Source organism: Gopherus evgoodei, unplaced genomic scaffold (genome assembly GCF_007399415.2).
Source record: "Gopherus evgoodei ecotype Sinaloan lineage unplaced genomic scaffold, rGopEvg1_v1.p scaffold_31_arrow_ctg1, whole genome shotgun sequence".
Classification (NCBI taxonomy): domain Eukaryota; kingdom Metazoa; phylum Chordata; order Testudines; family Testudinidae; genus Gopherus; species Gopherus evgoodei.
This window is the reverse complement of record NW_022059983.1, coordinates 2,275,817-2,296,257: the sequence shown is the minus strand read 5'-3', so window position 1 is coordinate 2,296,257 and position 20,441 is coordinate 2,275,817. Positions and strand designations below refer to the sequence as shown.

At 65.6% G+C, this 20,441-nt stretch overlaps 2 protein-coding genes across 2 annotated transcripts in view; one reads left to right on the top strand and one right to left on the bottom strand.

Annotated features, from left to right (window-relative positions):
* The first annotated feature begins 561 nt into the window (after nt 1-561).
* LOC115640444 (IGF-like family receptor 1) lies at nt 562-4,607 on the top strand. Its single transcript, XM_030543183.1, has 7 exons — nt 562-736; nt 961-1,150; nt 1,336-1,441; nt 1,571-1,721; nt 1,861-1,965; nt 2,955-3,047; nt 3,125-4,607. The coding sequence occupies exons 1-7, from the start codon at nt 562-564 to the stop codon at nt 3,433-3,435; spliced, it is 1,131 nt and encodes a 376-aa protein (XP_030399043.1). The 3' UTR covers nt 3,436-4,607.
* Nucleotides 4,428-20,441, bottom strand: part of LOC115640445 (histone-lysine N-methyltransferase 2B-like) — a 40,758-nt gene continuing 24,744 nt past the window's right edge. Inside the window, 39 exon segments of the mRNA XM_030543184.1 lie at nt 4,428-5,443; nt 5,885-6,014; nt 6,253-6,336; nt 6,453-6,560; nt 6,811-6,988; nt 7,302-7,376; nt 7,545-7,682; nt 7,927-8,024; nt 8,116-8,214; nt 8,449-8,647; nt 8,650-8,907; nt 8,910-9,164; nt 9,167-9,353; nt 9,355-9,569; nt 9,572-9,769; nt 9,772-9,831; nt 10,153-10,371; nt 10,767-10,814; nt 10,817-10,920; nt 11,468-11,583; nt 11,743-11,847; nt 12,074-12,232; nt 14,665-14,726; nt 14,729-14,801; nt 15,083-15,189; nt 15,824-15,862; nt 15,865-15,944; nt 16,061-16,082; nt 16,085-16,133; nt 16,616-16,723; nt 16,876-16,926; nt 16,928-16,969; nt 17,500-17,597; nt 17,600-17,683; nt 18,857-18,875; nt 18,878-18,898; nt 18,900-18,973; nt 19,652-19,769; nt 19,878-19,973. Of these exon segments, the coding sequence (XP_030399044.1) occupies nt 5,168-5,443; nt 5,885-6,014; nt 6,253-6,336; nt 6,453-6,560; nt 6,811-6,988; nt 7,302-7,376; nt 7,545-7,682; nt 7,927-8,024; nt 8,116-8,214; nt 8,449-8,647; nt 8,650-8,907; nt 8,910-9,164; nt 9,167-9,353; nt 9,355-9,569; nt 9,572-9,769; nt 9,772-9,831; nt 10,153-10,371; nt 10,767-10,814; nt 10,817-10,920; nt 11,468-11,583; nt 11,743-11,847; nt 12,074-12,232; nt 14,665-14,726; nt 14,729-14,801; nt 15,083-15,189; nt 15,824-15,862; nt 15,865-15,944; nt 16,061-16,082; nt 16,085-16,133; nt 16,616-16,723; nt 16,876-16,926; nt 16,928-16,969; nt 17,500-17,597; nt 17,600-17,683; nt 18,857-18,875; nt 18,878-18,898; nt 18,900-18,973; nt 19,652-19,769; nt 19,878-19,973 (4,452 nt within the window). The 3' untranslated portion in view covers nt 4,428-5,167.

Here is a 20,441-nt window from a genome sequence, read left to right as displayed (position 1 = left end):
GCAGCGAAGCAAACACATGTGTAACTCGGAGAGCAGGAAAGAGGATACACACGCTGGGCAGGGGTGAGAGCCTGGGGGACAGCTGGGGCTGGTAGGGTGTGGTATCAGAGGGGCACACAGGTTGGTGGGGTTATGGAGGGTGTGTGGGGAAGGGGTACAGGCCAAAGGGGTGAGCTAGGGGGAGGGGTATGATTAATGGGGTGGGGGCTGAAGCAGCCAGGGGGCTGTGGGGAAGGAGTACAGGTGAGGAGGGTTGAAGGGAGCTGGGGGTTTACAGGCAGCTGGCAGGGGGTGGGGTGGAGAATGAGGATTTAAGGACCTGGATGTGGTTGGGCTCAGGGTCAGCTGGTGGGGGTATCAGTAGGGCCGGGACTGTGGCTGGGGGAGGGAGTAGCTGGGATGTGGGGGGTTACTGCCCCTGGAGCGTGGGGGGGTTGGGGTGAGCTGGAAGATGTGGGGGGGTTGTAGGTGAACCCCACATCCCCCCTCCCCATGTTCTCCCCTCTCCCAGGTCCCAGCACTTCCAAGCCCTCCCCCCAACACACACACACGGTCCTTGCCATGCTGCTGCCCCTGCTGCTCTGCCTCCTGCCCAGCGCCCTGCTGCCCCCCAGCGCCTGCACGAGGGCCCGGAGCTCCCAGTCCAAGAAGTGCAGCTCCCTGCAGTACTGGCACCAGCAGGCCCAGGCCTGCGTCCCCTGTGAGAACGGCTACGCACACAAAGTCCCACTGCACGGTGAGTGGGGGGGGGGGCAGAGAGGGCTCAGCAGGGGGTACCGTGCTGCAGGGCGGGGGGCTCACCAGGGGGTGCCATGCTGTGGGATGGCGGGCCTGGTAGGGAGCGCTGTGGTGTGGGGCAGGTGGTCAGCTGGGGACCCTGGGGTGTGTGCAGTGGGGCGCAGGGTATGGGGCACTATGCCATGGGGCTAGGGGCTCTGACTCACTCTGCGGTCTCCCCAGGACTGGAATTCACCGTGAACTGCGGCGTGAGGGACACAGGCGGCCGCTTCGCAACTCCCACCCAGGAGTGTCCATCCAAATCCTTCAACGATGGGCGATTCCTGCTGTGCCAGCCCTGCTCCCAGTGCCCGCCCGGCACCGAGCTCAGCCCCTGCACCCGCCTGCAGGATGCCCGGTGCTGCCCCCCCGGGTATGGCATGGACCCACCTTGGCTAGAGCAGGGAGCTGGGTTCAATCCCTGGGCCTGGGAGGGGAGTGGGGTCTAGTGGTTAGAGCGCTGGGGGCTGGGTACCAGGACACCTGGGTTCTCTACACGGGGGGGGGGGGGGACGCTGCTCTTTGCCCTGGTTGACAAGGCTGCTCTCGGCTCCGCAGGCAGCGGCGGGGGCCGGATGGGAGGTGCCGGCCCCAGTGCTGCTTCCCCAGCGAGCGGTGTCACCCTGCGGTCCGGGCTGACATCGACTGCAACAGCCCAGCGGAGGTAGGTGCTGGGGGTGTGGAGCCAGCGTCGGGAGGGGGGGAGGGGGGAGCCAGGACTCCTGGGTTCTATTCGGACTTGGGCGGGGGGTGGCAGGCGGGCTCATTCCCTCTGCCTGGCTCTGCCTTTCAGGCTCCCGGCGCCGAGTCTTCTGCCTCCCCCCCGCCGTGCTGGCCTGGGGCCGCCCCCACGTCGCTTCCGTCTGCAGCGGGGCCGGGGGGCTCTGCTTCGGCCCCCCCCTCTGGGACCCCTGGAGCGCCCGAATCCTGCAGCGACACGGCAGGTACGTGGGGCCTGCCAGCGCCCCCTGCTGGGCCAGACCGGGGCGGGAGGCACGGGGAGCTCGCCCCACAGTGCCCCCTGCTGGCCAAGGCCAGAGTAGCGGGGCGCTGTCCCCCGACCCACTGCCGCCCTCATTGCAGGCTATGGGGGGCATGTCGCGCTTCTGACGCTGCTGCTGCTGCTGCTGCTCACTGGGTCCTTCGCCCTCCTTGTCTGGACAAAGCGTGGCTGGTGCCCTCACCAGGGTGAGTAGCCAGCCAGCCCCACAGCTGCTCTGCCCCACTGCCCCACTTCTGCCAGTGCTGGAACAGACCTAGGCTGACCCCATTCCCTGATTTTATAGGGAGAGTCCTAATTTTTGGGTCTTTTTCTTATATAGGCTCCTATTACCCCCCACCCCCAACCCGATTTTTTGCACTTGCTGTCTGGTCACCTTAAATAGACCCACAGCTCCATCAAACTTCTCCCCCAGCTGAGAGCCCTCCCAGAGAGCAGGTCGCACCCACTGTCCATCAGGCTTCTCCCCCATCCTCCCCCCATTCATTGAACTCCTGAGGCAGAGGCTGGGAGGATCCTGCCCCCCTTGGGAAGGGGCAGGGTCTGCTCTGTTCTGGGAGGAGGGCCTTGGAAGAGTGGGAGGGGCCTGCCCCCGGGGAGGGGCTGCTCTAAGCACTAGAAGCCCCAATGTCAAGGGCAATGCTCCTTGGGCAGCAGGTGGAATCTAGCCCCTGGGGGGTGGAGCTCTTTGGACAGCGGGTGGGGCCTAGCCCCTGGGGGGTGGAGCCTAGGCCCTGGGGGGGGGTGGAGCTCCTTGGACAGCAGGTGAGGCCTAGCCCCTGGGGGGTGGAGCTCCTTGGACAGCAGGTGAGGCCTAGCCCCTGGGGGGGTGGAGCCTAGGCACTGGGGGGGTGGAGCTCCTTGGGCAGCTGGTGGGGCCTAGGCCCTGGGGGGGTGGAGCTCCTTGGACAGCAGGTGAGGCCTAGCCCCTGGGGGGTGGAGCCTAGGCCCTGGGAGGGGGTGGAGCTCCTTGGACAGCAGGTGAGGCCTAGCCCCTGGGGGGTGGAGCCTAGGCCCTGGGGGGTGGAGCTCCTTGGACAGCAGGTGAGGCCTAGCCACAGGTGGGGGTAGTGAAGCTTTCCTTCGTGAGCAGCAGACAGGGTTTGGGTAGGTGCTCAGTGTGCCCCTTGGGCTGGGGGTCCAGGACCCCAACCCTCACCTCTTCCTGCCCCCTCAGCCTCCAGCTCCATGGCTAAGCCTCCTCTGCTGCTTCACCCCCAGAGTGCAGAGGAGACATCTGGCATCATAGCCCCCACCATTGGCCATGCAGGTAGGTGTGGCTCCCTTCCCTCACCAGCCATGCCTACACACACCCTGTCCTAATCACCCCTGCTCTGTACCCCACAGGCCTGTGGGGGGCACCACTGCAGCACCTGCTGGATGACCCAGATGTGCTGGAGGAGCTGATCATGCTGCTGGACCCTGAGGGCAAGGCTGGGGCAGGCACCCGGCACCTGGCTGCCCGCTACGGCCTCTCAGCCACCTGGATTGACTATGCCTATTCCCTGCGCAGCACGCGCAGCCCCCTGCGCGCCACCCTGGAGACAGTGGCTGCCCGCCAGCCCGATGCCACGCTGGGGCAGCTGGCAGGGCTGCTGGCTGCCATGGGGCGCAAGGATGCCCTACAGGTGCTGGAGGGGGTGCAGGTGGGGGTGTGAGGTGCATGCCTGGACAGACATGCAACATCCTTGCCCACCACAGGAAGGAAATGAGCCAGGACCGTGTTCACACTGCCCTCCACTCTCTAGCTGTGCCACCTCACTATGCCATCTCCTCCTCCACAAGAATCACAAGGCAGCTGGGTTCTCAGGTGCCAGCCTCCCCCGGGTGTGTGTGTGGGGAGGGGGGTAGTAATCCACCAAGAACCATCAAGGAGTGTAGTTAGAGTGAAGACCAGGACACCTGGGTTGCCAGGTGGCTGGGGGCAGCTGTTAAGAGCAGGCCTGCCCCCCCCCACTGGAGGAGAGTTGAGGGTCAGTCAGGCAGAGGGGCTGCCCTCCCCCACCTAGTCTCAGAGCCCATGGTGCAGACAGTCACATCAAAGGGCAGCAGGAGGCACCTAAGCCACACTGGAGACCTTGACACCACCCCCAGCCCAGGAGACAGTGACTGACGGATGCAGGACAGGAGCAGCTGGTAACTGCCACACTGCAGCAAGCCAGGAGGACAGCTTGCCCAGTACTGAGATGCGGCCACCTCTGGAGTAGGGAACAGCTGCACATAATGCCACATGGGGCCAGTCCCTGCAATGAACCTGTCCCGAGCAGCAGGCACACGCCCTGAAGGTGTCTAAGGAGTCAGCGGCCGCTGCCCCGTGGAACTCTGCCTAGAGGCGTGAGACTAGGGAGGAATGGGAATAGGTCCTACAGGCGCAGAGCACCCCCCTCGGCCAGCAGCCTCCTCCTGGGGTAACAGATGGTGAGTGGCTGGGGAAGCAGCAGGGAGCTGTGGCTGCCCCAGGCCTGCACCAATGGAAAAAAGAGGAGGCACTTCTGCAGAGCAGGGGCAGGAGCTGGGGCAGGCCTTTCCCGGCAGGGGGCAGTGTGCCCAGACCCCCTCTCAACCTCTGGGGGCCTGGGCATCTCCACAGAGCCCACTTCCCCCCCTTCCCCTGCCACTGACCCGAGGAAGAGCGCAGCATGTGAAAATGGCCATTTATTTAAAATTATACCAACAGGGCGGGGCCGGGGGGCACAGGGCCGACTCACCGCTTTAAATAAAAAAGTGCATAGAAAATAAACAGGTTTAGAAACATCTGTACAAATATCTACAGGGTTGGGGGGCCTGCCCTGGCCCCCCACCCCCCACTCACACCCTCCCCGTACAAAAAGGAAAGCAGCCCCCAGGCCAGAGCTGGGAGTCCAGACTCAGGAGATGGGGGCTGGGCAAACTCACCCCCTCAACATACACACACACAAACACACACCTCATGCCTCTGCTAGTGCAGATCAGCAGGGGGGTCATTGTGCTCCCCTGCTCTGGGGCAAACCCCACTAGCCCACATGGGGGGCTCTGAAAAAGGGGCAAGACCCTGTTCCCCAAGGGGCCTGCCCCAAGTCAAGTCTTGCTCCTCCCTGCCCAGAAAAGGGGGGCACTTGGGGGCAGGAGCCACAAGCTGCCCTGGGACCAGGGGTTGGGGGAGGGGCGAAGGAAGAGATCACAGCAGAGGAATCTAGGGCACCAGGCCCTGCCCCCAGCAGCGACGCTAGGGGCCCTTCCTCCCCAGGCCAGTGTCTGGGGGGGTTGAGCAGCTGGGCTCCCTTGCTCCCCAAAAGCCCAGCACTGGGCTGCTGGGGGCCTGGAAGGGGGGAGGTAGCAGGAAGTCAGGGGGCTCTGGAGGGGGCTGATCCCTGCTCCCAAAGGTGGGCACCCTAGGCAGAGCAGCGGGCGCTAGTTGAGGAAGCGGCGGCAGCGCTTGGCCCCGCAGTTGCAGGGCAGCTTGGAGCCAGCGTCCTCGATAGGGAACTTGTAGTCGTAGGTGAGCTCCTCGCCCCGGAAGATGCGCCGCAGGGCGAAGATCACGATGTGCTTCTGCCCCTCCACGTGAATGACGCGCGAGTAGCAGTTGGGCTCGCACGAGTGGTTGATGAAGCGGGCGGCGTTGCCGTGCATCGTGGCGTCCACCACGTCGAAGTCGTCAATGCGGAACATGTAGCAGCCGATGCCCTGGGGGGTGGGGTGGGGATGGGTCACAGGGCACCCCATGGCTGCTGCTGGGCCTCCGAGCCAGCAACCCCCCGGGCCACCCTCTCCTGCCCCCAGCAGCCCTCCCTGGCCACCAGCCACCCCTCTCCTGCCCCCAGCAACCCAACTCACCAGCTGCTCCTCCCACAAGCCTGTGACCCACCCCCAGTAACCCACCCCCCCAGCTGCTGCTGCCCTCCCCTGCCAACAACCTGCCCCTAGCAACCCCCACAAGCTGGCAACCCACTCCCTGCAACCCCCACAGCCCCCGTCTCCACCCCCACAGAGCAACTCCCCTCTTGCCCTCAGCCCCTATGGATCAGCCCCCCAGCAGTCCCTCCTCCAGCCCCCCCAGCACCACCATCCCCCATGCCCAGATGGAGCCTTTAGCAGCACAGCTCCCCCAGCCCAGCCCCCCCGCACCTTGCCATCGTAGTACTTCTCGCGCTTGTCGGTCAGCACTGAACGGATGACGATGCCCGAGTACTCAATGACCATCTCGCCCGCATCGATGGTGCGTTTGCAGAACAGCCCGCGCCCGTGGATGGCCGACCTGGGGGCACACAGGGTCAGCACCGGGGCCAGGCCTGGGATCACAACAGCACATGGGGTGGGGGGGCAGGTAGCACGAGCCAAGCAGCGACTGTCCCCAGGGCAAACAGCAGGGTGAGTGGGGGCACCAGCTGCAGCCAGATGCCTATTTGTGCCCCCCTGTACATTGCCGTGTAAGAGCAGGGCCATATGCCAGGGCTTGGGATGGCTGGCGGTGCTGGAGAGGGAGGGGCCATTACCTGTACACACCCACAGCCTCCTTGGAGGTTCTCTTGAGGTGGCGGAAACGCATGGCCATGGGCAGCTCCAGGCTGGTGGCTCGTCTGGGAGAGCAGGAGAGAGAGCGGATAAGAACTGAACCTGCCTGGGTTCAGAACCCAGGAGTGCTGGCTCCCAGCCCAGGAGGGAACCCAGGCATCCTGGCTCCCTGCACCATTACCTGGTGGATTTCAGCTGCACCTCATCCTCCTCCTCATCATAGCTGCCCCCCTCGGGCAGTGTGCGGTGCTGCGACGCCAGGAAGTTGAACATGTCAAAGGTGCATTTCCTAGGTTGGAGAGCAGGATTAAAGCACCATTGATCCCTCCCCTGTTCCCACCCACATCCCTGCCTGGATCAACCCTGCACCCCCCACCAACCCCCATCCCGTTCCTGACAGACACCTCAGCCTCCTACCGGCCAGGTCTCCAGCCCCACTCCCAACAGCATCCTCACGCCAGGCTGGATCTCCAGTCCGAGGTGTCTCCCCTGCCCCCGTGACTGGACTTGCCCCACTCAGCTACACATCTCTGCCCCACCTGACGTAGACCTCGGCCCGGGCGCAGCCACTGGGATTCAGGGGCAGCGGTTCCTCCTCCTCCTCGTGCTGGTGGTAGCGGAACTTGTACTTGTGGCAGGACTTGGCTCCGTGCAGCTGCTCTACCAGGAAGGTGACGGCGTCGTGGTGCATGCCCAGCAGGCGCACCCCGTTCATGCCTGGGGAGACCCCCCCACACATCAGACACCAGCATGGCAATGAGCCCCACCCCCTCCCCCAGGAGTCCTGGCCCCCGGGCCCTTTCCCCGCACCCCTGCTCTAACCCACAAGCCCCACCCCTGCTCTAACCCACAAGCCCCACTCCTGCCCAGAACCAGGGAGAGAACCCAGGAGTCCTGGCTCCCAGCTCTGCCCGCTCTAACCACTATACCCCACTGCACTCCCAGAACCAGGGAGAGAACCCAAGAGTCCTGGCTCCCAGGCCCCCTGCTCTAGCCCACAAGACCCCAGGCCAAGGCTCCCGACACTCACCAGCAAATGACAGGTGCCTGAGGCGGGCGTTGGCTCGTGCCTCCTGCACTCTCTCAATCACAGCCTTCCAGGCACCTGGAGGGAGAGCAGGGAGAGCGCATGAGCCCCTGGGCTGCCTGGCACTCCCCAGCCCCATGCCCTGCCCCTCCCTCCCCCAAGCCAACCAGTCCTCTCCCTTAAGGACTGCTCAGAGCCAGCGCGCCCTGGAGGGGAAAGGTCCCATGTGGCCAGCCACCCCCATACCATCGATGCTGTCCGCCTGTACGCTGAGCCCATCCTCACTGCTGATCTCAAAACGTAGGTGCGGCTGGCTCTTGGGTGGCGCCTCGTTCTCCTTATCCTCGCAGTACAGGGTGTCCTCATCAGAGCTCGACAGCTCCCCTGGGGGCAGAGAGTGAGGATGGGGCAGGGCAGATGATGGCTGGCCCTGGCTCACGTCTCCACGACACCTCGCACAATGAGGGACGGGCACCTTGCTCCAATCCCAGGCCCCACTCTGCCCCCCAGCCAAGCATCCCCCCAAACCCCCTCAGAGCATGGCATGATGCCCCAACCTCCCCACAGTACCACCTCCCTCTGCCTTGCTCCTCGTGGCACAGGCGCATGCTGCCCACCCGGGCGATACCTGTGTAGCGATGCCACGTGGGCTCCGGCAGAGGCTCCAGGCTGGGATCCGGCATGCGGGGGCTGCACTCCGGGGCCAGAGAGGGATCCGAGGGTGACCTGCAGTGGGCAGGCAGAGGGAGCTCAGCACAGCTGGCCCACTGGCCAGGAAGGTGGGACAGGGTGGGGAGCCAGCAAGGCTCACACTCACCCTGTGCTGCCCCCATCGCTCAGCTCCGCCTGCTCCTTCCGCGCCACCAGCTCCAGGACGCTCTTCACCGAGGGAGTCTTCATCCGCACCCGGCCAGGCCTGCAATGCCAGCACAGCAGGGGGGTTAGGAGGCAGGCAGTGGTGGCTGTGGGGCCCTGGCAGAGCAGGGCGGATTGTGGGGAGCCCAGGGATGGGACAGAAGGGGGCTGTGGGTTGAGATTGAGGGGCAACAGCAGAGCTTTGGGGCGCAGGGCTGAGGCACCCATGACAGAGCTGATGCCCTTACAGGAGACATGCACTGCTCCCCACGGCTGTGGGGGTGGGGTCACCTACCCGGGGACCTGCGGGGGGCTGGCGAAGCCGTTCCTGCTCTGGCTGTCGGGAGCACCAGCTGGTGACGCAGGGGGCAGCGGCTCCTCATCTTCCTCCAGCTTGGGCCTCTTGGGGGGGGCACCAGCAACAGCAGAAACCCTCTTGGCACTGCTGGGGAACTGGTGGGGGTGCGGCTGGGGCGGGGAGACAGGCAGGTGAGCAGACCTGAGTTGAGGGCCAGGCGCTGCAGCAGACATGGCTGAGACAGTCCCAATGAGGGCGTGACCAGGGCCGAGGGGCTCAGGGTGAGCTGCCCCCCAGCACCTGATGGCTGCAGCACATTCACCATGGGCACCATGCTGAGAACTGGCGCTCGGATGGTCCATGTGGGCACTGGGCTCCTGGCCACGCCAAGCGGGGCCGCAGCACGGAAGATCACTGTGCCCAGGCTGGCTGGGTGTTGCGGGGGCAGAGCCGGCCTGGCTTGGCAGGGGCGCCCGCCCCTCCAGGCCGCCCCCCACCGGCGCCCTCCTCCCCACCCTGCATCTTGACGAACACCTGTCCCAGCTTGTTGACTAGAATGACCTTGGAGCCAGGCTTGGGGGGAGCGGGAGCCTCGGGGCCCAGCACCCGGACGCCCGGGCTGCCTGGGGCCCAGCCCAAGGCACGGGCCGGCTCAGGTGCGGGGCCTGCCTCGCTGCCATTCACACTGGGCTCCGGGGCCTTGCCCTCGCCAGGTTCTTCAGCACAAAGTCCACGATCTCTGAGGGCAGGTCCTCAGGTGGGGGGGCAGGGCCAGCCAACACCTGCTCCACCCCTGGCTCCACCCGCTTGCCATTGGCACCCCGCCCCTCACCCTCCCCATCATCCACCCCATCCAGCTGGTCGATGTGGGGAAGCGGCAGGTCCAGCGGGAATGGTGCCAGGGTCCAGCTCCCGTGTCACCACTCTGCGGGGGAAGTGGAAGTAGCGCCCGGTGCCCGCGGCCCCTTCCTCCTCCTCGTCTTCGTCGCTGGGGCCGGCCAGGGGCAGGCCAGGTGAGGAGCAGGGCCCCCGCCCCTCGCCCCCCTCATGGAAGGTCTCATCCAGCAGGCTGTCGTCGAACTCCAGGTCCGAGACTTTGAGCTCGTCGAAGGCCAGTTCGGGGGCAGTGCCGTGGGGGAGGTAGGTGGGCCGGGCCTGGCTGAGGTAGGGGGGTGCTGCGGGCTGCTCCCTGGGGGAGCGGCTCCTGCCCTGAGAGAGGTGGGGGCCAAGCGGCCGAGTCCTGGCGGGGCGTGGGGAGAGGGGGCCCAGCGGGGGGGGGCGGGGCGCGATGAGAGCGGGCTGTGGCGCCGGGGTCGCGCAGTGGTGTGAAGTCCGGGTCACCCACTGTCAGGATGTGGTGGGCCATGGATGCCGTGCTGCCTGGGAGGGGAGACGAGGGGTGAGATGCTGGCACCAGGTGGGGGGGGACCCCCGCATGCCCCTCCCAGACAGGATCAAACCACCAGCCTCCAGAAAGTCTCTCTCAACCCCCTTGCCCACAACACCCTCCTCATCACAAACCCCGCACAGTGCATCCCAGAATCCCCTGGGCCACAATTCACCCCCCTCCCCACCACACCCACACCCAGTTTGCCTCCCCGAATCAGTTGAGAGGCTGGGCCACGAGCAGCAGCGCACCCTTCTCCCTCCCGCCATAGGGCGGCTGGGTCTGCCCCTCACAGCCAGGCAAGGGGCACTTACTGGGTGATGGCAGCGGCCGGGAGGAGACCCCAGCCAGGGGCCGGCGCGTCGGCGAGTAGTTGGGCACTTTGATGCGGGCTCCGGCCAGGGAGCGGGGCACAGAGGCGGTGGCCGACTCAGGGGGAGGCAGGGGCCCCGGGTTGCGGGAAGGTGAGTGGCATTCTGGTGCCAGCATGGCTGGTGCTGCGCCCAGGAGGTGCAAGTCCCCGAGGTGAGCATCTGAAATGGGAGCAAAGACGACAACATGCTAGCTAGAGGGGAGCCCCGACTGCACAGCCCTGGAGACAGCACCGGGACACATGCCTGGCGTGGAGATGCAGCCACCTCTGGGGCAGGGCTGCTGGGAACAGCTGCACATAACGCTGCACTTTGAGCTGAAAGGAGTCTCCCCTATCCGCAGCAGCAGTGGGTCTTTTATCCTCCGCCAGGATGAGAGGACAGCTCCCAGGTAGGACATAGGGGCTGGTGCACCAAGGACAGCCCCGCCCCCAAGGAAGGGAGCACCCGGCCCAGAACTGGCCTGGCTTGTGCAGGGCCCACAGAGCTCCTTTGTGGGTGGCAGAATGCCTCCTCACTCAACCCCAACAGGGTCAGCCTCCCACCCCCCCGCCCACCTGTGGCAGGACTGTGCACGATGGTCCGGTTCTCCTCCTGCCCGCCAGCAGGTCTGGCTCCTTCTGGCTCAGCTGGGGCCGGCACTCCAGGATTCGGCACTTGTACCAGCAGCGCCTTCGGGCATCTACCGTGCTCCAGTACAGCCGGGTACACCTGGCAGGAGAGGGCAGCTGGTCAGCTGTGAGACCATGGAGTCCTGGCACTGCCCAGAGCCACCTGAGCTCTGGGACAACACAAGCCGGAGACCTCATGCCAAGCCCAGCCGCAGGTGTCCTGGCTAAAGCAACTCCCCGAAAGCTGGCCGGCCCAGGTTGCTGTACCATGCCCTGGCCACTTCTCCCCCGGTTGCCCCCTCCCGAATGGTGCAGCCAGTGAGTGCAATGCCCCTGCCAAGGCACCGTCCCACAGGCTGGATGCCTGTGCTCCCAGCAGGAGCGGCCAGACAGGTCTCCACGTTGGCGGGGCAGCACCATACACATCCTCACCCCCCTTCCCTCGTGCTGCTAGTTCAACGCCTCCCCTTGCCGCTCCAGCATGGCCCCAGCTGCCCGCTTGGCCCCCCCAAAGTGGGGAATGGGGGGCTGGAAATTGGGGTGGGGTACACAGGCAGCCCCAGGGTAGGGGGGGATCCACCCCTGTAGCACACGCACCCCATGGCAAGGAGCCGGGGGAGCCCTGCACCAGGGGGCCAGATACTCACTGGTAGCCAACGGGGAAGAGACGTCCCTCGCACTCTGACAGGTCCGTCAGCAGCCCCAAACTGTCAATCTTGATGGAACCTAGAATAGGAGACAAGGCGAGGGCGTCCACATGCACCTGGGGCCAGATGGGAGCTGGAGCCTCGTGGAGGGGGAGGCCACATGCCCCATTCCCCACCCTACCCCCAGTCAGCCAGTCCTCTGCTGTAGGGCCAGATGAGAGCTGGCGCCCCCTAAAAGAGAGAAGCCCCCCTGCACTCACCAATCATCATGTGACAGTATCGGGTTCGAGGCCAACCATGAATTTCCTCTTGAAGCTGATGCCCTCAAAGTCTACGTAGACCCGGCGCAGCACGTCGAACCCGTCCTCGGTGACGATCTCCTGGGGTGGGCGGGGGGACGGGTCAGCAGTGCACCCTTGCCTGGGAGCAGCTTTGCGGGGACACGCTCCCCTCCCCGCCAGGGCCAGCCTGGCCATAGGGACCCCCCTAAACACACCATGGGGCCCCAGCCCTCAATCTCCAGCAGGGATAGTGCCCCATAGCCCAACCCACCTGGCTTGCACCCCATAGCCCCGCCCCACAGGGGCCACCAGCATGACCACTCACCGTCCCATCTAGCAGGTCCGTGTGCTTCTGGCAGAAAACCTTCTTGTCCTCCTGGAAGGTACAGTGGCGCAGGCGGGCACACATGAAGTGGTAATTGCTGAGACAGGCCGACAGGCAGCAGCCCACGGTGGCGCCAGTGCGCTGGCAATGCTCGCAGCGCTGGGGGCACGGGGGGGTAAGGGGGCAGTGCTCACAGCCTGGCTTGTGCCAGTGCAGAGGGCAAACAGCCCCCCTGGCCACAGCCTGCCCCCCCTAGTGGCAGACAGGCCCTGCCCCCACTGGCCTCTGCCCCTCAGCCCCGCCCCCACCAGGAGACAGGCCCCACGCCTGAAGGCTTCACCCCCATGCACCCACCACCCACCTCAATGAAAGAGCCACAATCCTCACCCCAAAAGCAGAGAACTCCTGCTCCCCCTAGGCCAGGCCTGCACAACATGCGGCCCGCGGAGGCTCACTGTGCGGCCCGCGGCTGGGATTCAAAAGGTTCTGAGCTGCCCGGAGCGGTGGGGAGCCCAGAGCCCTTTAAATCTCAGCCACGGCCGCAATTCAAAGGGCTCTGGGCTGCTCGCAAGCCAAGTACGGTGTACTGGCAAAAGCCAGTGTGCTGTACCGGGGTGGCCCAGCTTCCCCAGGGGCAATTTAAAGGCCTGGGGCTCCCAGTAGGGACTGGAGCCCCAGGCCTATTAAATTGCCATCAGAGCATCACTGCTGGAGCCCTGGGGTAGGGCTCTGGGGGTTATTTAAAAAGTCCAGGGTTGCTGTTGCTTCTACCGCCCCAGCCCTTAAATAGCCACTGGAGCCCCACCACTTCCCCAGGGTTCCCGTGGCTATTTAAAGGGCCCTTTAAATACCCCCAGGCCCTTTAAATACCCCCAGAGCCCTGGAGTAGTGGGGGGCTCTGGCGGTATTTAAAGGGCTGGGGCTCCAGCTGCCTCTGCCACCCCGGTCCTTTAAACAGCCGCTGAAGCCACACCGCTTCCCCAGGGCTCCCTCAGCTATTTACAGGGCTGGGGTGGTAGAAGCAGGGGAGCCCCGGGCTCTTTAAATAGCCTCTGAGCCCCGGGCTGCTGCTGCTGCCGCTACCATGGTGGGGGAGGCAGGAGGAGGGGGCACTCACCATACAGGATGGGCTGTACCCCCTGTACCTGTACCAGCTGCCCGCAGCCAACCCCTGCTGCACCCCATGCCCACATCAGCCCTGCACCTCCTGCCCTGCCTGCACCCGTTCCTATCTGCAGCCAGCCCTGCACCCGCTGCCCGCAGCTAGCCAGTCTCCAGCCAGCCCCGCACTCCCTGCCTTGCCTCCAGCCCTGCACCAACCCATCTCCAGCCAGCCCTGCACCCCCTTCCCTGTCTCCAGCCAACCCCTGCCGCACCCACCTGCCTGAAGCCAGCCAGTCCCGCACTCCTTTGTCTCAGCCCTGCCAACCTATGCCGCACCCCCCCGTGGCCCTGCCTGAAAGCCAGCCAGCCCACCCCACACCCCTTGCCCAGCCTGCAGCCAGACCCTACCTCCAGCCCCCTCCTCCCAGCCCCCCACGTCCAGCCAGCCCATGTCCACTGGTGCCCTGCAGTTCCCAGGAAAGTAATCCTGCACACCTGCTTCAATGAGGTGGGCAGGGAGCAGCTGAGACACATACGTGCACCCTAGCACATCTCAGGGAGTGCCGGGAGCTCATTTCTAGTTCAGACCCATCTTTTCAAAAAAGAGCTTTAGGTAGGGTTAACATACATCCGTATTTTCCCGGACATGTCAGGCTTTTTGGTTCTTAAATCACCATCTGGGAGGAAAATACGGATGCATGGTAACCCTATTGGTACAAAAATACATACTGTGGCAGAACTTTTTATAGGGAACCAGTTGCTAAGAAATGAAGGTTTTGGTTTTTTTTTCCCCCAAGTCAACCCTGCCGGGGCCTCACGAAAATGTTCGAATTGGGCCCCGCACTTCCTAAAACCGGCCCTGCCAGACGCGGTCAGGATTCAAGGGCTCTGGGCTGCCCACAGCTGCGGGGAGCCCTGAGCCCTTTAAATCTCAGCCGCGGCCCGGATTCAAAGGGCTCTGGGCTGCCTGCAGAGATTCCTGGCCGCGGCTGGGATTTAAAGGGCTCGGGCTCCCCTCAGCAGCAGGAGCTCTGGGCCCTTTAAATCCCTGCCCCAGCCCCGCAAAGCTCCAGGTTCCCCCAGCTGCCAGAGCCCCGGGCCCTTTAATTTGACCCTGAGGGCTCCTAGCCACCTCTTCAGCTGGGAGCCCCTGGTTGATTTTAAATCAAGTATCACCTCCCCCCCCCCAACCATCCTTTTTGGCCCACAGCTGTTTTGGTGTGGTGGCGCTGGGGAAGGAGAGTTTGTTTCTGCAGGGCTGGGCGGTGCTGGGCCGGGTGTTTCGGCTAGGCTGGGAGGTCCTGGAGGGGGGTGTTTCCGTGGGGCCAGGTGGTTTCGGCCCTCAGCTGTTTTCTTTGGAGTAATGTGGCCCTTGCCACTTACGAGTTGTGCAGGCCTGCCCTAGGCCATACCCCTGCCAGCACCTCAGCCCTGCCCCCTCACCCTGCCAAGGCCGACCCCCTTCCTGCAGGGACCTGCCCCCTCACCATCTGGCGCCCCCGCACCACGGCGGCGTGCACGTTCTTCAGGGACCCGTCGTTCTCCTCAAGACCTCGGCCGACCAGATGGCGCAGTTGACGTGGGTCCACTCATTCTGGCCGATGTACAGGAGCCGCCCCGCATCCTGAGGAGGGGTGGGGAGTGAGGGGGACAGGGTCAGCATCACCAGCCAGCCCGGGGAGCAAAGGGCAAAAACTGGGTTCTGTCCCAGGTCACCACTGGAGGAGTCTTGGCTCCCTGCCCTCACTGCTTTAACCATTAGCCCCCCACTCCCCCCTACCCCCAGCAGGGGACTGAACCCAGGTGTCCAAGCCCATATGCCACGCTCCTTGGATCCCCATTGGCCCAAGGCCGCAACGTTCGAAGGCTGATGGCTCCCCCAGCCCTGGTGCAGGCCAGGCCTACCTTGGAGGGGGCGTCCCCGTACTGGAGGCACAGGGCGCACTGACGCTTGTCCTCAGCACTGCTGCCCAGCCCCTGCTTCGCCAGCACCACCTCCTGGCCCTTCCCACCTGCAGGGAGAGGGGGTGAGAGCTGCTGGGGGCAGAGACCCGATGGCACTGAGGGGGTGTGGGGATAGGAGAGAGGCCCTAGCAATACACATTGAGAGGGATCACTGAGTCCTTCCCCACACCCCCTACCACCCAGCAGCTGGCCCAACTCCCAGCCACTACTCCCCGAATCTAACCCACCAGACCCCACTCCTCTCCCAGAGCCAGGGACAGAACCCAGGACTCCTGGTTCCCAGCCACACAGCCCCACCCCACCCACCCGCTTTAACCACTAGACCCACTCCCCTCCCGGAGCTGTGGAGAGAACACAGGCGTTCTGATTCCAAGTCCCTACTGTAACCCACCAGACCCCACTCCTCTGCCAGAGCCAGGCACAGAACCCAGGAGTCCTGGCTCCCAGCCCCTACTGTAACCCACCAGACCCCACTCCCCTGCCAGAGCCATGGACAGAACCCAGGAGTCCTGGCTCCCAGCCCGTACTGTAACCCACCAGACCCCACTCCCCTGCCAGAGCCAGGGACAGAACCCAGGAGTCCTGGCTCCCAGCCCCTACTGTAACCCACCAGACCCCACTCCCCTGCCAGAGCCAGGCACAGAACCCAGGAGTCCTGGCTCCCAGCTCCCCTGTACTCACTGGTGCCCATGGCTCCGGGTGCCAGCTGGCCGTTCTCGTGGCGCTGGGCTCCTCGGGCCGGCGCCACTGTGCATACATGTGGTCGGAGGAGGGGGGCAGCACGGCGTCGGGCAGCATGCCACTAGGGGGGCAGAGTAACAGCGTGACGGCAGGGGAGCCGGAGCCCTGGGAGTCCCGCAAGCCCTCCCAGAACCCCACAATGTCCCTGCTGCCCATACACCTCTCTCTGGTACTCACTTGGGAAGGCAGCTGCGCCGTGCCAGCGCTTGGCGTCCTGTGCATTGAACCAGCTGAATGAGCGCGCCATGAGCTGCGGGAGAGAGCTGAGTGGTGGGGGCTTGCCACATCCACAGGGTTCCCCCAGCCACCCCCCGGGGGCCCTGCCCCCACTGCCTGCCCCCCCCCAGCATCCACCCCCTGGGGCCCTGCCCACCACTGCTGCCCTCCCCCCGGCATCGACCCCCCGGGGTTCCTGCCCACCGCTGCTGCCCCCCCCACCCAGCATCCACCCCCCGGGGCCCTGCACACCGCTGCTGCCCCCCCCCGGCTTCCAGCCCCCTGGGGCCCTGCCCACCACTGCTGTCCCCCCCCCGGCATCCACCCTCCTGGGGCCCTGCCCACCGCTGCTGCCCCCACCACCCAGCATCCACCCCCTGGGGCCCTGCCCACCGCTGCTGCCCTCAGCCGGACCCACGGGGGGCCCAGCTGACCCGGAAGCCTGTCTTACTCCCCATGCTGAGTGCATGCCACGTGCAGTGCCCCCCGCGTGCCCCTGGTGCTCCCCTGCGGTACCTCAACGTAAAGTGCCTTGACGGAGGGACCACCCTGCTCCTCCTCAAGGCCCTCATGCTCCTCCAGGTGCTGCAGCAGGATGGCCACCACGTCCTCGCTGAACGCGTGCTGGGGGGAGAGTGACCGTGGGGGCAGGGCCTAACCACTGCCCCACCCTACCCACCACCCACTCCAAGCTCCCCTGCACTGCTGTCCCCCACCTCCCTTGCCCCCATCCCTAGGGCTCCATCAGTGCCCCGCACAGCCCGCGGCCCCCTCACCACGGAGCTGTAGTGGCCCTGTTCGAAGAGCTTGCTGACGGTGCGCAGGTCGCCAGGGCCGCTGGTGCACCTTCACGCCGTCATCTGGGCAACACTGCGGGGGAGACAGGCGTCAGCACCCCAGAAAGCCACGGGTTGCTGGCAGGGGAGGGTCTGTTCCCTGCCCCAGACCAGAATCCCCCCGCACAGGCTGAGACTGATCCGCCTGGCATGGGCCCTGTGTGCCTGGCACCCCAGAAACACACGCCCCCCCCAATCAGCTCCCAGCCAGCGAGGGCCCCAGACACTGTCACTGCAACAACAGGACTAACAGGAAACGGGGGCTAGGAGCCAGGACATCTGGGTTCTAACTCCCGCTCTTCCCGCCCGCTGGGAGGGGTAAGGGGACTTGTGGATTCCAGGAGTGTGGGAGGGGAATGGGGACTGGTGGGTTAGAGCAGAGGGATGCCGGGAGCCAGGGGCCGAGGTCTCTCCTGGCTCCAGGCACAGGGCCATACTTGGACACACTGCGACAGTGGGCTCGGCATGCTGGGAGGGGAATGGGGACTAGGGGGTTGGAGCAAGGGGGTGGACGTTGGGAGCCAGGGGCCAAGGTCTTTCCTGGCTCCGGGCGCAGGGCCGTACCTGGGCGCACTGTAGCAGGGGCTCGGCATGCTGGGAGGCCATCATCCCCTGCAGTACATTGCGCAGCCCCTTGCGCTGCTCCGAGGTGAGGACGTCCGCCACCTGGCCTTGTCACTGCCAGAGCAGGGCCGGCAGGTGTAGACCACGTTCTCTGGCAGGCTGGACAAGATCTCATAGTCCTCGTCTGGGGAGAGAGCAGAGCAGGTCAGGTCAGGCAGCCCCAGCCCCGCAGCCTCCCATTCCCTGGGGCAGGGAGAGCATGGGCCAGCCATGGCCAATGAAGCAGGGCAGGGCTCAGATGGCAGCCCAAGGCAAAAGGGGTGTGTGGCAGATACTGAGGCAACACACTAAGGGGTGCTGTGCCGAAGGGGGCAGGGCTCTCCCCAGCCAGCAGGGCCAGCCCCGATGCCCTGGCAGCACTGGAGCGCGCTGCGGGGTGTCATGCTGCAGGGCTCTCCCCAGCCAGCAGGGCCAGCCCCGATGCCGCTGGGCAGCACTGGAGCGCGCTGTGGGGGTGTCATGCTGCAGGGTCAGGGTGGGGGCGCTAGGGGGTGCTGCGCTGCAGGGCTCTCCCCCAGCCAGCAGGGCCAGCCCCGATGCGCTGGGCAGCACTGGAGCGCGCTGCGGGGGTGTCATGCTGCAGGGGTGTCATGCTGCAGGGTTCAGGGTGGGGGCGCTAGGGGGTGCTGCGCTGCAGGGCTCTCCCCAGCCAGCAGGGCCAGCCCCCGATGTCGCTGGGCAGCACTGGAGCGCGCTGCGGGGGTGTCATGCTGCAGGGTTCAGGGTGGGGGCGCTAGGAGGTGCTGCGCTGCGGGCTCTCCCCAGCCAGCAGGGCCAGCCCCGATGCCGCTGGGCAGCACTGGAGCGCGCTGCGGGGGTGTCCATGGTGCAGGGGTTCAGGGTGGGGGCGCTAGGGGGTGCTGCGCTGCAGGGCTCTCCCCAGCCAGCAGGGCCAGCCCCGATGCTCCTGGGCCAGCACTGGAGCGCGCTGCGGGGGTGTCCTGCTGCAGGGGTCAGGGTGAGGGCGCTAGGGGGTGCTGCGCTGCAGGGCTCTCCCCAGCCAGCAGGGCCAGCCCCGATGCTCCTGGGCAGCACTGGAGCGCGCTGCGGGGGTGTCATGCTGCAGGGGTCAGGGTGAGGGGCGCTAGGGGGTGCTGCGCTGCAGGGCTCTCCCCAGCCAGCAGGGCCAGCCCCGATGCTCCTGGGCATCACTGGAGCGCGCTGCGGGGGTGTCATGCTGCAGGGGTCAGGGTGGGGGCGCTAGGGGGTAGGGGGTGCTGCGCTGCAGAGCTCTCCCCAGCCAGCAGGGCCAGCCCCGAGACCCAGCACAGCTCGCTGGGCAAGTCCCCAGACTGACCTGAGAGCCCCTCGCATTTTTGGCATGAACCCAGTGCTCGCAACTTAGCACATTGCATCATCTTGCTCTCGTAGTCGTTGTCCTCGTAGCAGTGAGAGCAGATGGGGCAGTAGTTACCTGGGGAGCAGAGGGTGGTAGCGCTGCACATGGGGCCAGCCCCCCCCAGAGGGAACAGGCCCCAAGCCCCATTCCACACCCCCGAGCCAGCATCCTGCCCTGGGCCTGGATGGGAGCCTGTGTCATCTGGAGGTGAACAGGCCCCGTACCCCATTCCCTGCCCCCCGAGCCACTCAGTCCCGCCCTGGGCCTGGATGGGAGCCTGTGTCACCTAGAGGGGAAAGGCCCCGTGGCCCATTCCCTGCCCCCCGAGCCAGACCGTCCCCGCCCCTGGGCCTGGATGGGAGCCTGTGTCACCTAGAGGGGAAAGGCCCCATGGCCCATTCCCTGCCCCCCGAGCCACTCAGTCCCCGCCCTGGGCCTGGATGGGAGCCTGTGTCACCTAGAGGGGAAAGGCCCCCTGGCCCATTCCCTGCCCCCCGAGCCACTCAGTCCCCCACCCTGGGCCTGGATGGGAGCCTGTGTCACCTAGAGGGGAAAGGCCCCACGCCCCATTCCCTGCCCCCCGAGCCAGACAGTCCCACCCTGGGCCTGGATGGGAGCCTGTGTCACCTAGAGGGAAAGGCCCCACGCCCCATTCCCTGCCCCCCGAGCCAGTCAGTCCCCTCTCTGGGTCTGGATGGGAGCCTGTTCACCTACAGGGGAAAGGCCCCGTGCCCCATTCCCCACCCCACACACCTTGGTCATAGAGCAGGGAGCAGGGGGGGCAGAGGCTGTAATCGTGGGACCACTCTGTGTCCCAGCACTTCCCTGGGGCAGCCCCACAGCTCTTGCAGCGGATGCAGGCAGAGCAGATCTAGGAGCCAACAGAGCATTAGTGTGGGGGGGAACCCCTCCCCCACCAATCCCAGGATAGACCCCACCCCCATCCTCCACCCCGGCATGGCCCTGCCCCTGTGCTCACCCAGCCCCACTTCTTGCGGATGGGCTTGCTGGGGTAGTTGGGGCCCAAGCAGGCTGGGTGGTAGCAGTTGCGGCAGCGCTCACACTCCAGCAGCGGCTGTGACAGGGCAGAAAGGAGAAGGCAGGTGAGAGAGAGACGGATTCTACCCCCTCCCATTCTCCCCCCACCCTCCGCCCTGGGATGGACAGCACTGAGATGCAGCTGCCTCTGGGCTGAGGAAGGGGGCTGGTCACCCAGGCCCCCTTGTCCAGCACTGAGACATGGCCCGGCTGGGAATTCCCAGCTGCCCCGCATTACCAGGTTTGGGCAGGAACCACAGCAGAGCCCCAGTCAGGCTGCCAATGTAGGTGATTTCAGGGAGCAGAATGGAATCACCCGAGGGGCGACTAACAACCTCACACCTGGCTTTTGGTAGCAAAGTGTGTAACTCAGAGGACTCAGGTGGTGGGAGCACAGCGCAGGGTATCAGAGCCAGCCCTGACCGCCAGGGAGAGCCCCTGCCCAGTCCTCTGCAGCACAGCGCCCCCTAGTCCCGGCCTGGGGCATCGGGGCCAGCCCTGACCG